At 35.4% G+C, this 15500-nt stretch overlaps 1 protein-coding gene across 1 annotated transcript in view; it reads right to left on the reverse strand.

Annotated features, from left to right (window-relative positions):
- SENP7 (SUMO specific peptidase 7) overlaps positions 1-15500 on the reverse strand; it is a 137034-nt gene that overhangs the window by 9256 nt on the left and 112278 nt on the right. The window contains exons 13-17 of the mRNA XM_068976375.1: positions 14945-15124; positions 13229-13491; positions 11308-11441; positions 9882-9998; positions 3959-4081 (exon numbers count right to left, since the gene is read on the reverse strand). Of these exons, the coding sequence (XP_068832476.1) occupies positions 3959-4081; positions 9882-9998; positions 11308-11441; positions 13229-13491; positions 14945-15124 (817 nt within the window). The remainder of the gene's footprint in view (positions 1-3958; positions 4082-9881; positions 9999-11307; positions 11442-13228; positions 13492-14944; positions 15125-15500) is intronic.

Here is a 15500-nt window from a genome sequence, read left to right on the forward strand (position 1 = left end):
GGCAGTTCAGTGGTTAAGACTTTGCTTTCCAATGCAGAGGATGCAGGTTCGATCCCTGGTCTGGGAGTTAAGATTCCACATGCCTCCTGGCCAAAAAACCAAAACATAAAATAGAAGCAATAGTGTGACAAATTCAATAAAGTCTTTAGAAATGGTCCACATCAAAGAAAAAAAAAAGAACATCATAGGACAATGAGTTAAGCATATGCACCATCCATCTTTTATTTTATTTCTTTGATAAATATTGGATTCCTAAGAATAATGAAAATCACTCACACTGCTCTAAAGGAATTTACAAAATAATGAAGACAGAAAAAAAGACTACAATAAATAACTAAAATGTAAGTTTCATAAGGGATACAAATGAATTATGGTGATGGCATCTAAGAAAACCATCAAGAAAAAGGTTGGGACACACGAATAATAGTTCCTTTTCTTTATGTCATTAGGGAGTTAAAGAAGGAAGATATCAAACCAAGTTTGGATGTCAAAAAAGGTTCTAGGAAAGGGATAGCATTTCACAGTTGCATAAAGGAAGTTATGGTATGACATTTGACTCAGTCCCAGGAAGGACCTCTTTTTAGTCAGAAAATTAAACAAACCATGGTTTGTTCTTACATATTTATATACCAAGTAACACAGGAAACAGACATCTTTGCTCTATCCCTGTCATGAGAATATCTAACCAAACTCACAGGAGTAGATGTTGGGAGTAAAATGGAATCTAGAACAGGCTAAAAGATGTGGTAGGAATCAGACACTATGCAAAAGAACAATTTTGTAAAATAATGAGTCATATGTTTACCAATTTTCTTATTTCAAAGTGATCCAACCATTACAATGATTATAAATAATTATTTTTACCTAGTACAGAATCACTTTGTTTTCCATTTGAAAAATCTTAAAAGAGACAGCTGGTTTTCTTTTATGTTGGTGTTTGATAAATTTCCTGATTATGCTAACTTTACGTCACTGGGAATACATCAGACATTGGATGGAGCAAGGATGATAAGAGGGAATATAGGGCCACAATATGATCTCTTACTCTCTGTTCCTAACTAACTGGAAAATTCTCAATTAAATGTCTAACAGTTCTCTCCCTGTTCAATAACATACATTATTATCTTTTGTTTTGAGTTCTTAGTATGTTCTAAGAACTGAGCAAAATGTACCAGGTAGAGTAGAAAAAAAGACAGATGCCATCCCTGACCTTATGGAGCTTATATTTTAGAATGGGAAACTGAAAAGAAAAAAACAAACATAAAAATTATTAGAAATAGTTTTAAAATAAACTAAAAAGTACCAGGAGAGGGGAAAAAAAAAAGTGCCAGGAGAAGAAATTTCTGTCAGAAAACAGCAAAGAGCTTAGCATATTCAAAAACTAGAAGGAGGCAGGCTGAGCTGAAGTATAGTAAATGAAGGGAGAGAATGTCGTGAGATGAGTTTAGGGAGATGGACAGGAGTGGATCTTGCTGAATCTCATAAACCACAGCAATGACTGTGTCTATCATTTAGTCTGCTATTTCCTAACATTAATAGCTTGAGCTTCCTGTAGGATTCACTGCCCATAAATTATGGTTTGTATCCCTCGCAAGTTGGTTTCTGCATTCCTTTTTTTTTTTTAAGCCAATTTGTAGGGATTCTTTGTGTGAATACTAACTATATACACATTGGCCAACCATTAGTATGAGTGTTGGTGGGTGTATATGTATGTATGTGTTCATATGTATATGGGTATGTATATATGAAGATATGCATAAGATACATGTAATATCTATCTTACCCTGGAAGAAGTCATTCATCTAACTTAGTTTTGTCTTATGTTTATATATGATCAGGCATATAACATCTAAGTTTTTTCTAATTTTTTAATCAAAAAAAAATTTCAATACAGCAGAATCTACCTTTTCATTTCCTCAGTTTCTAGGTAGGTATGCCAACTGAATAATCTCCACACTGACTAGTAATCTTAACACAAAATGTGGGATTAAGTGTAGGGAGCCAACCATCGATTTCTATACACATAAAATAAAAGAGGAGGGCATGAGAAATGTTAAATATCTGATTTGTTTACTATATCCTCCCCTTCCACATATTCCCCTCCGTTAGCCCTAACTATAAGCAATATTTTCATACTGTGATTTTCTCCTTAGTTGATCCTGGAAGGCCTTGTCTACCAGCACAGATTTCAAACCTATAAAGACACTCAAAACACGGATGACCACACATTCCAGTTTGTCTAGGTATACAACCAATATAGACAGGTTGTCCAGAGTAGCTATTAATAGTCCTCCTTTTACTCACTTAAGTGTTTCAATTTAGACCATAAATTATATAGCTGCAATACTATAAATAAGAGAAAGAGCTTGAACTTTGAAATTGGAACGTTATATCCAACTTCTCATAACTTATCTAACTTTCTTAAGTTTCAGTTCACAACAATGGCCATTTATCTCATAAGACTAGAATCAAACAATAACCTTATGTTCACTGTCCTGGTTCCAAGCAGGTACTCAGTAAATGTTAATACTCTCTCTATTGCTATTCTTTTTCTCCAAAAACACAACAAACTCAGTTTACCATTTAATCATCTTTTTAGTTGCTTATTGCTTCTATTATTTTAAAGGGATGAAACAACTCTCACAGCCATCTTATTGAAGGCCATCAAGTAAAACAAAAACATCTCTGGACTAACGGTTAAAAGATAAAGATTTAAGTACCATCAGTTCTGTCACTTTATCGGAATTCTGACAATCTTCATTGGCCTGCTTTCTCATCTGAAAAATGCCTTACATATCTAAAAGCACTGTTTTGGGAAGAAATAATGTACAAAAATGTACCTTGTAAAGTGGTAGACAGATGTTTACATTAACTTTTAAAAAAAATAGAAACTCTTAATTTTATCATACACCTACACACAGATTATCACACAGAGTATTAGGGGTGGGGAGAAAGATGAAATGGCTCTCTGCTCACAACTATTCAAGTTACTGCTAAGATTTAAAAAATCACTTCTTCTTCTTTTGCCTGTCCCTAACCACTGCTCAGACCCTGATACTGGGAAACATTGAAGGTGGGAGGAGAAGGGGATGACAGAGGATGACATGGTTGGATGGCATCACTGACTCAATGGACTTTGAGTTTGGGTAGACTCTGGGAGTTGGTGATGGACAGGGAGGCCTGGTGTGCTGCAGTCCATGGGGTCCCAGGGAGTCGGACACAACTGAGTGACTGAACTGAACCACTGCTCTATAAGTTTTAGAATTAATCAAAAAAAATACCTGGACAGAAATTTAGCTAAATTGTGGGGACAAACATAGTATTTTTTATAATGTCACCTCAGTTTAATTAAATAGTAGTATGTTAGTGCGAGTCCAAACAGGAAAACATAAATCTTCATATACATTTAAGACAGATAAAATGTAATGCAAATTATTGGCTACCGTGGTGATAGAAAAAGTGCAAAGCCACAAAAGGCAATCAGTGAGGCAACCAGAGCTGGGCATAGTAGGACAATGCTACACCCGATGCTGAAGGGGAGAGTGAAGAAGTAGCGGCTCCAGACAGAAGCTAGAGCTCTGCCTGTCCAGTGAAAGAAGAGCCCAGGTCTGTCCAGTGAAAGAAGGGCCCACAAATGAACTAGAAGCACTACCAAAGCAACTAACCAAGGCAAAGAGGGTAAGGAAGAAACATCCTAACATCTACTTTCCTTGCCATCCAACCTCCAATATTCCCAACAGTACAATTGGAAATGCAACCTCCAAGAGTAAGCCTCTCTGCGATGAGGAACAGAACAGTGGAAGGGTGAGAAATGCCTTTCAGAACAGACAGGCCCAGGACATGCACAAGTGGCAACACTGCTCACTCTAGGAAATACAGTAAGAAGGTAGTTTGCTAGGAGCATCAAAATAATAATGCTTTCCTCTTAAAACTTAAGTATATTGGAAGACTGACTTACGAAAGATTTGGATTATCTTCTGTTAAATTATTTTCCTTTCTTGTCAAGCATTTGTAGAAAAAGCTACTAAAAATATGACTTCGGTCAACAAGTTCATCTGATGCCTTCTCCAATATAAGATACCTATAAGGTAACAACACCACAAAAGTAAGTTATTTTTTGATTTTACCTGGTTTTCCTCCAATTATTTTATGAGTTCTGAAAATCTTCATTTATATGTCCAATTAGAGTCAAGGAAATCTTGCAGTTTGCACTCATTTCAAATTTTTTTGTTGTTCTTTAACTATCTTATCTTCTATCAAGATCAATTAAAGCAGAAATTTTCCATTTTCTCATTCATTTCTTAACACGTATTTCTCAATTTCCTAGTATGAGCTAAGTATGGTATTTATACTAGCAACATTAAATAAGAGGGGGAAAAAACAAGTTCTTGGCCCCAGAAAAGTGAGGGTAAAAAGGAAATATTAATCAAATCATACAATCGCATATAAAACTGAAACCATGACATTCCTAAATAAATCTAGAGAAACTTTAATAACTCTTGAGATACAAGTAATTGCTAAATCCTTAGTCCATTTCCATATAAAACAATTCAACACAAGCTTATATGTCAATCACTTAGTGATTAAATCTCTCATATTTAGAGAACTCTGGTATTGTTAATAGTTTAAAAATGTTCAAAAATGACCTTGCAATTGCTTTTTTTAAAAAAGCATAAAAGACAAACTCAGCTTGAATTTTTTTTAATGTGGTCATGCACAGCATATACTGTGTGAAAGGAGAAACAAAGAATGCCTTTGGTGTGCTTCAAGTATTCTTTTATCTTAATCTGAATGATGATGACATGGGTACATATATATGTGAACATTCATGAGCTGTACACTTAAAATTTGTGCACTTTCCTACTTGAAAGCTATTCATCAATTTTAAAAATAATTAGGAAGTAGTTTAAAAAATTAACATAGGATCCCCTCTGAAAAGAATTCAAAGAGACAGAGATACAGGCACCTCAGTGAAAAAAAAGTATAGAAAAATACTCTTAGAATCAAATTATAAATAAAATTTTAGTAATTACTTCCAATAAAATATATCAAAATTAACACCAAAGATGATCTAATATATCTAACAAAATATAAATTTGACACTACTTAGGGATACAAAACTTAGTAAGATGTAAGATGCTCAACCTTTAGAAGGAAAAATCATCATAATGCCACCAATAACTTTAAAATAAGGCAAAATATCATATGAACCATAAAAGAGATACAAAAAAGGTATTATGAGAGTTAATAATACCTGTTTAATCAGAAAAGGTTCTCAAGAAGGTAACACTTGTGAGGAAGGGGAGTAAAATTTCAAAGGGGAATAAAATTTTAACACGTTAGCATAAAGAGGAGAATATTCCACGAAGCAAGAGTAACAGGGCATTAAGGCAGAAGAGTGACTAAGGAATGGGCTTTGTTTAGTAGACTGTTTATAATTTAATTTTGCTGGACTATGCAATAGGCACAGGGTTATTAGTAAATGGCAGAAAAGACAGATTAGGTTCATATTATCAAAACACTCAAATGCTTGACTGAACTCACTTTGACAGGTAATAAGAAATTAATAAAAGTTTCTAATGAGAATTGCATTCATGAAGAACTGCATTCATAAATTGCATTTATGAATAATAATAGTGGTAATGATATACTTAACAGATAAGAAAACAAAGACAAAGGATATAAAAAATTAATTTAGATAAGATACGTATACTAAAAAGATCGATGACAGAAGAAAGATAAATGAATTTGAGAGACCAAATCTACTACTCGGGCAACTGAGTATGTAGAAAAGAGAGGGTAAAGAGTCAGTGATAATGGAAACTTCACTTCCAGCCCAGATGGAATAAGAAGGATCAGATTTACACTCCTATTTGAAACAAGCAAAAAAAATCAAACAAAATACATGGAGCAATAGTTTTTAAAACACTGCACATCAGCAACAAAGAATACTGACCCTTGAGAGATGGTGAGCTCCATAAATGCCTCAGCTTACTGCCTTGATACATTTCAGATTACAACACAGAAAGGAATAACCCAGGTGAAAGATGTAGACTCCCTGAGTTTAGGAGATGCTGAGAGTCAGAAAAGACTCTTGCTGCTAACGCAGCAAGAGTTTGCAGATCAGAATACTGGAAAGGAAAAAGCAGTATAGACAGAAAACTCCAAACATATGCAGAGCATCCTCCTCAAGAATTCAGCAGAATACTGATCACTGCATGTACATAAGGAAGACACTTAAGACTGTAAAAAGAACTATCTGAAAAAAGTAGAGAGAATGGTACCCAGCATTCATGCAGATTGCAGGAATACTGCCTGTTGCTACCAGCCAGGCTGGAAAACCTCATAATTCATGAGAAACTGAGTTCAGTATTCAGAAGGGTCTTTCCTCAGTAGTAGGGATTTATCTGTTGGTCTTATCTAATAAATCTTAAAAAGCAAGAGTTTAAAACCAATGAACTGTTTCCAAATCAGTTCAGTTCAGTCTCTCAGTCATGTCTGACTCTTTGCAACCCCATGGACTGTAGCACACCAGGATTCCGTGTCCATCACCAACTCCCAGAGCCTACAGAAACTCATGTCCATCGCATTGGTGATGCCATCCAACCATCTTTTCCTTTGTCGTCCCCTTCTCCTCCCACCTTCAATCTTTCCCAGCATCAAGGTCTTTTCAAATGAGTCAGTTCTTCGCATCAGGTGGCCAAAGTATCGGAGTTTCAGCTTCAACATCAGTCCTTCCAATGAATATTCAGGACTGATCTCCTTTAGGATGGACTGATTAGATCTCCTTGCAGTTCAAGGGACTCTCAAGAGGCTTCTCCAACACCACAGTTCAAAAGCATCAATTCTTTGGCACTCAGGCTTCTTTATACTCCAGCTCTCACATGCATACATGACTATTAGAAAAACCATAGCTTTGGCTAGACAGACCTTTGTTGGTAAAGTAATGTCTCTGCTTTTTAATATGCTGTCTAGGTTGGTCATAGCTTTTCTTCCAAGGAGCAAGCATCTTTTAATTTCATGGTTGCAGTCACCATCTTCAGTGATTTTGGAGCCCAGAAAAATAAAGTCTCTCACTGTTTCCATTGTTTCCCCATCTATTTGCCATGAAGTGATGGGACCAGATGCCATGATCTTAGTTTTCTGAATGTTGAGTTTTAAGCCAACTTTTTCACTCTTCTCCTTCACTTTCATCAAGAGGCTCTTTAGTTCTTCTTCCCTTTCTGCCATAAGGGTAGTGTCACCTGCATATCTGAGGTTATTGATATTTTTCCCAGCAAGCTTGATTCCACATTGTGCTTCATCCAGCCCAGCATTTTGCTGATGTACTCTGCATATAAGTTAAATAAGCAGGATGACAATATACAGTCTTGATGTATTCCTTTCCCAGTCTGGAACCTGTCTGTTTTTCCATGTCCAGTTCTAAATGTTGTTTCTTGACCTGCATACAGATTTCTCACAGGTGGGTCTGTGGGGAGTTTTGGAATCTCAGAAGGCAACATAACCAGGAGAGAAAAAAGAAAACCCACAGAATACAAGCCTAACCGCAACTGTGGAAAAGGAACTTTCCCTCAAAAGGCTCTAACCTAACAACCTAAGGCACAGCCTGGCCTGCTGACAGAACAAAGGATTGAGTGAATACCAAAGGAGAGATAGCTGGCTGCATACGGGCCCCTCCCCCCCCAGAGGCAGAAAGACAGCCAGAGCTGGAAGGCAAGGGGCTGCTGCAATCTAAACCCCAGAGATGGCACCTTCTGCCAAACTGTGAGCAGGCTCCCAGCTGCTAACCAAGTTTTCCTGAGATCCTGGGTGGTTGACAGCCACCAGGAGGGTCGCAGCCTGAGATCAGCTCTCCAGAGGAGACATATGGCACATCTGAGATAGTGCTCTCACAGCACATCCAGGAAACCAAGCAGCTGGGACCAAGGAGGTGATTAAGACACACGGCCCACCTAGGACAGTGCGCTCGCCAAGAACCTGGTCGCCTGAGCTGCTCAGACCTGGAAAGTGCACAAAACGCACGCCCAACCCACAGAGACTGAGCCAGAACTGTGTCTGAGCGCCTCCTGTGGAGATATGGGCCAGCAGTGGCCTGCCCCAGGGACAGGGGCTCTACATGCAGCAGACCTGGGTATGGCATAAGCCCTCCTGGAGGAGGTCGCCATTAGCCCCACCATGGAACCACCAGAACTTACACAGGACTGGGGAAACAGACTCTTGGAAGGCACAAACAAAACCTTGTGTGCACCAGGACCCAGGAGAAACGAGCAGGGACTCCACTAGAAACTGACCCAGACTTGCCCATGAGTGTCCAGGAGTCTCTGGAGGAGGCATGGGTTGGCAGTGGCCTGCACAGGGTCGGGGCACTGAGTGCAGCAGTGCATGCATGGGACCTTTTGAAGGAGGTCGCCATTATCTTCATTACCTCTACCATAGTTTGGCCTCAGGTCAAGCAACAAGGAGGGAACACAGACTTTCCCATCAACAGAAAATTGGATTAAAGATTTACTGAACATGGCCCCGCCCATCAGAACAAGACCCAGTTTCCCCCTCAGCCAATCTCTGCCATCAGGAAGCTTCCATAAGCCTCTTATCCTTATCCATCAGAGGGCAGACAGAATGAAAACCACAATCACAGAAAACTAACCAAACTGATCACATGGACCACAGTTTTGTCTAGCTCAATGAAACTATGGGCCATGCTGTGTAGGGCCATCCAATATGGACGGGTCATGGCAGAGAGTTTCCAAATAATCTGCTTCAAAACAAAATTCAAAAATATTTATAGGAATATACCAGCACCCAGTAAAAATATCACCAGACATGCAAAGAAGAAAAAAGAACAGTATGACTCAATGAGGAGAAAAATCAGTCAATTGAAACCAACCCACAACTGAGAAGGATGCTAGAATAAGTAGAAAAATACATTTTAAAAGATATTATATAATAATTATATTCCATATATTCAAAACCTACATACATGAAAGATATTTTTTAAAAGACCCAAAAAGAACTTCTAGAGATTCATTCTATAAAGTCCAATGAACAGTAGATGGTAACATGAGACTTTTAAGTCTTATCCTTACTAGAATAAGGATAGCACTACTATTAAAATGATAGAGCTGAAATTATATGATGACAATAAATTGATTTGGGAATGGTCAGTGAAATAATCAGGAGACATCTCGAAAAATAAGTGTTAGAAATGTGGGTCTAATGATATAGTACAAAATGAGGACAAGAGACAAATTATCACTGCATTAAAGTTTATAAAACTTTTATAAATTTCTTCAGCTTGGCTACATAAAAAATTGAAAACTATAACAGAATAGTGATATAGACTTTTTAAAATGTTGGTTAACTTTTATAGCACTTAAGGACATATAAAGACCTATACAGTTGTTTTTTCCTGGTTCCCAAAGTGATCTGTCATTATGTAAGTACTTTAGTCAATAATACTATAGTCAAAGCATCAAGCATCATTGACTCAATGGCCACGAGTTTGAGCAAAATCTAGGAATGGTAAAGGACAGAGAAGCTTGGTGGGCTGCAGTCCATGGGGTCACAAAGAGGTGGACCTGACTTAGTGACTGAACAACAAAATAGTCAAAGAAGTATCAGTCAACAGCAAGCAAATGACAAAAATGAAAACAAATGAAACAAGAGTAACTCTTGCTGAAGTATATAGTATCTATGGGAAGTAAAGGAATGACACTGAACTTGTCAACACTAGGAAACTTCACTAGACAAAATTTTTCAAATCTGAAATTTTAGCGGGTTATTTTCAGCTAGAGTTAAAATATTTCAGAGATATTTAAGATTCACATCAAAACCTGTAAAACAAATGACATAATAACATGATTATGTTTCATTGTACTTACTTAAGATAGAAATCAATGATTACATCATTAAGAAACTCTCCTTCTTCTAAGCACTCCAGATCTTCATTAGTTACTCCTAAACCCCCTTTAGTAGGTGGTGGAGGATATACAATCAACCTTGGAAAATAAAAATAAAATATATTAATAATGAAAACTCTAGTCTCAAAGGAATTTGTTCTTTGGGACAATACAGGGCAGTAGTATTCAATAACTAAAATCTTAGGGTAAAAATATTTGACACAATACAATCAATTATATTTTCCTTTCTTTGTCTTCACAAGCTACTAAGTACTGTCACTGAGCATCTTTTCATTTCCAATCCTTCCCATGTGGGCTAGTCTCAGTTTTTGTCTAATCAACAGGTTATCTCACTATCACTGAGGATGTCTCTCTTCTGTACAATATTTAACTATGTTCCAGTTTCCACTGTTAAGTTTGAACACCCAAGACTAAAACAGTCAGCAGTCAAAAACTATGTTCTCCTACTAGTAACTAGTCTATACCAGCTGGACAATGAAGAAATAACATGGGAACTTAGGAGGCAAGTTCCCCATAACAACATGCTTACAATATAAAACTTAGGAGAACATAAAGGAAATAAACCCTCAGATCACAACCAGAAAGAAGTGGAAAACAAAATGACAACTAGTTAGGCATTTTTTTCTTTGGTACCCTCTCTTAAAGTTCAGAAATAAGAGCAGTTGTGAATTCTGGCTATAATCTTGAAATAGACAGGGTGGTACTCACTGCACAAATATAGTCAATAATAAAGGTATAATATGTATTTGTTGAACCAGAAAGATTCAAGAAAGTGAGAACCAACTGCAATTAATTTAATCTTCATAACCATTGCACCTAAATAATATGGGAAATTTTTAAGTCATAAAATGATAATAACTATTTAATGGCTATTTCCCTATCCTGTGCTGTCCATTTGTTTTTTAACAAAAGGAATCATGAAGAGGAACAGAAATTATTCTCAAATGCAAAGACTCCCTTATTCTACTTTACTACCATAAGAAGACACAAAAAAGACCAAATATGATCAAGAAACTAACTTGTGAAGGGAAGTTCTGATAAACTTCAAAGTACCTGAAATTGAGGCACACTTTAGTAAGCAATTTCTCTTTTCCTATCACATATTCAGATATGGGATATATAATCTTAAAAACCATATACTTATATTCAAATATTTTCAATAAAGGCTTTGACACATTTGACATCTTGGCTACCATTTCTGACTTCTTAAAACATAAAACTAAGTGAAGTGGCATTGACTTGTTTTCTTGATTATTTCTATTATTAACTGCCAGCAAGAAAGCAAAACTGAAAACATTTAAAAAGGTAAAATACTTAAAATCAGCAACATGAATTAAAACTACGAATGTGCCCACCTATTACAAACAGGATATGATACAGTACATACTTCTGAACAGGTCCAGTGTGCCTGACTTCTCGCCATTCCTCATCTGGATTAGAAGTAATAGAAAGTGAGTAGCAACCACTGCTTTGCTTCTGCAGTAAGGTGTAAGTAGGCTTGGCTGTATCTGTATTTGAGGGCTGATCCAAAAAAAAAAAAAAAAGGGCAAAGTAAAAGGTCTCCTTATACCCATATAAATACATATTAACTCTCAAAATGACAAAGCAGAAGTTAGACTTATAAGAGAAAATGGGACTAAAGGAAATATACACGAGTGAGTTATATACATATACAGGCACATATACTCTTATAATTTCTACAAAGATATAATCAAATCAAAATAATACTCTGGAGCAGAAGATAATGTACTATGGATCAAACACTATGAAGTGTTACTTATAGGTCTGGGTTTTACAATTTTAGAATCTGAAAACAGTGCTGTTCAAAATGAACAAAAGAGGTGATAAGTAGTAGGAATGTTTTTAAAAGACTGATAAGAGTTTATAACAACATAAACTGATATTTTATTATTAAATGGAAAACTATGATACAAATTTGTATATATAGTGTAATTATCAAGCAAAATTTTCACAATATTATGCAAAAGCCAGTGGTGAAGTTTTACACCTTGTCTTTCACTAATGTGTCTTTCTACAGACCTTTAAAATAACAGATTAAAGTAACCAAACCCACATGTGAGTGCGTGTGTATGTGTGCACACGCCCCCATCACAGAAAAACACTTTTCTTTCTGGGGGTATTTGGCAGAGATATATATAAGCCATAAGTATATTAACAACCTCCTATAAAAATAAATACAGCATTTTAAAACTTACCATTAATTGTTTCAAGATAATCTTAAACTTATAAAAGAGTTACAATAAACAAGCCTCTAAGGTGGTGCTAGTGGTAAAGAACCCACCTGCCAATGCAGGAGACATAAGAGACGTGAGTTCGATCCCTAGGTGGGGAAGATCCCCTGGAGAAGGGCATGGCAACCCACTCCAGTATTCTTGCCTGGAGAATTCCATGGATAGAGGACCTTGGCAGGCTATAGTCCATAGGGTCTCAAAGAGCTGGACATGACTAAAGCGACTTAGCATTTAGCAAGCCTCTCACAGATTCCCCTAATACTAACATCTTTTTAAAAACTACAGTACAATTATCAAAACTAAGAAATTAAAGTTGGTATGATACTATAAACTACAGACTTTGATTTTACTACTTTTTCCACTAATAAGTTTCTTTTGTTTCAGGATCCTACAATTCCTTCATCTTTCTTTATTTTTCATGACCTCAGTATTTTTTAAGACTGTTGGTCAGTTATTTTATAACTGGGCTTGTTTGATTTTTCTCATGATTAGACTGAGGTTATAAAATATTGAGAAAAACAATATAGAAGTGATATACCCTTCTCCATGCATGATGTGACAGGTACGTTATGTCAATATATTTTATTACTGGTAATGTTAACTTTGATCACTTGGGCTAAAGTGATGTCTGTGACGTTTCTCCACTGTGAAGTTACTATAGTGAAGAAAAAAAGTAACTTCTTTTTTGTAATTAGTATTTAAGGTGAGACACTAAGATTATGCACAGATCCTGACCTACTTTAAGTTTTCATACATTAAATTTAGCATCTCTCCATGGATCTTACCTGCAACAATCATAACTATGATTTTTCTAGTGGTGGTTTTATATTTCTCTTGTTCCTTTTACATTTTTTAATTGAAATATTTTTCTAAGAAAAAATTGTCCCTTGCCCACCTTTTATTATTTGTGTTTTCATTCATCTGTTCAGTTAATCACATGTATCAATACACATAAAGGATATATATCTTATTCTCTAGTAATAATCGCACGCAATGAAAGAATTTTTATCCAACTGCTTCCCTCCCCCTCACTAATTACATTAATCACATGCTAACCTGAGACACTGATTTCATCTTCATTTCTTCAGTAGTAGCAGCAGGGAAAGAACAAGCTGAAGCACAGTAATAATGAATAAAAGAACTTTCTTTGGAAGACAGGTTCTGAAATAAAGGAAGTGCCTGAACCCAAGACAATGGATAAGAAAGCTCTAATTCTCCATTGGTTGTACTTATTTCTGTCATAATGTCTTTCAATTTCAATTCTTCTCTCTGTGAAATAGAACTGTGTAGCTCAAGGAAAATGAATTCAGTCGATTTTGCTATGAAAGAAAAAAAGAGATCGGTTTTTATCAGCAGTATTATTTTGCAAGGCGATTAAAATTAAAATAACTTGATTATTAGTAACAGTAAGGATGGTATACAGCTCAACAAACTATTTTGCATGTTAGTTAATAACCCAGGCAAATTAAATTCCCAGACAACCCATTAGTAACCTAAAACCAAAACTCACAATTTTAGACTCCTACTGCATTAGAATACAAACTCCACAATGGTACTGTATCTCCAGTACCTGGCATTTATTAGATGTGAGTAAATATTTGTTAATGATTGAAATATATACATTATATATAAAACAGACAGCCAGTAGAAAGCTGCTATATAGCATAGGGAGCTCAACCTGGTGCTCTGTGATGATCTAGAGGGGTGGGTTGGGGGGGTGGTAAGGAAGACCAAGAGGAAGGAGATATGTGTATACTTATGGCTGGTTCACATTGTTGTACGGCAGAAAAAAACATTCTATTATAAAACAATTATCCTCCAGTTAAAATAAAAATTAATTTTAAAAATATTTGTTAATGAGTGCATGAATAAGTAAATGATGACTAAATTATTTTTCTCTAGCCTTCCTCCATATAGCAAATCTGCTCATTAAAATTTTCATTCCAACACTTCCTTCAGAATCATCTTCTTTCATCAGTCATTTCAACAGTGGTTTCAAATGACATTCTCACCTCCCACAATGATTATAAATGGCTTGAGCATTTTCCCAACTCCTCTATTTGATCATAAATTTCCCAAATTAATTGGGAAGCAATCAGGATAACAAAATAAGGAATTTTAAAGATTTAAAATTTAGATCATTACTTAACATCTTTAATATGCAAGGCAGTAGGAGGGGAAAAGGTAGAGAGATTAAAGAGATAAGAAAGAAATTTACTAATCTGATTTAACTAATTCTAAACCAGACTCCTTAGGAGTTGGAAACTAAACAAAGTTGGAAAATACTTTAAGACACCTATATACCGATAGATAAGTGTTACAGGAACATTGGAAAAAGTATTCAATCCAGTCTTAGAAAAATGATACATAAGTAAGTATACCAAGTTTTCTTTTTTAGAAACTAAAGAAAATCTTGAAGATAGACTTCTGTATTGTATTTAACCTTGCCACTGATTAGTTCTGTCATAGTTCATTATGAAATAAGGGCAAGAACTCTTACGACAGGCAGCCAAGGATGTCAACTGACTAAAAGGTAAGGTACTCCTTTTATTTTAGAAGATAATTTTAATTGGTTGAGTAAAATTATAAGGAGAAATTATGAATAAAGTAATTTATCTTAAATAATATCAAGGGATAAATTATTTTTAATTCAGTGAACTTAATTTCAATTCAATGAAATAATTACATTCTACTAAATTATTTTAGAGGAAAATTATTTTATAGGAGTTCTCAGATAATCTTGACAATTAGAAGAAATCTTTTTATACTCACATTGCTGGCTTAATATAGAATTTTCTAGTTGGGTCTGAATCTCTTGAAGATAATTTGAGGAGACCCAAAGAAAGAGGATAGCATGACTTCTTTTACTGTGATCATCATCTTTATTTTTCCATAACCCAAACCTCTTTAAATGTGTGGTATCCACTAGCAATGAAATCTCATGCACAGACACTGAAACAAGTAAAAGATAACAAGGTAATAAATTAATGTATTTAGGAATACAACACATGCACTGTATGACTCTTCTTTAAGAGTATATTTTTCAAAAAAGAATTACATGAAAAAATTTTCAAAAACATTATTTATAGCACATTTCAGTAAACTTGGCTGAAATATCTAAACACTATTATTAGAGTAAAAAAGATCATATAAATTAGAAAGGGCTAAATAATTATTAAATGGTAATAAAAAGTAGAAGTTAGCCTCTCACCACTATATGATCTCAGACTAAATTACCGACTCAGTAAACTAAGCACAGTGTAACTAAGAAAATTATACAATCCTATTTTGGTCAATACTATCAACCAAGATTCCAAATGCTATCATA

This window comes from Capricornis sumatraensis, chromosome 1 (genome assembly GCF_032405125.1).
Source record: "Capricornis sumatraensis isolate serow.1 chromosome 1, serow.2, whole genome shotgun sequence".
NCBI classification, from domain to species: Eukaryota; Metazoa; Chordata; class Mammalia; order Artiodactyla; family Bovidae; genus Capricornis; species Capricornis sumatraensis.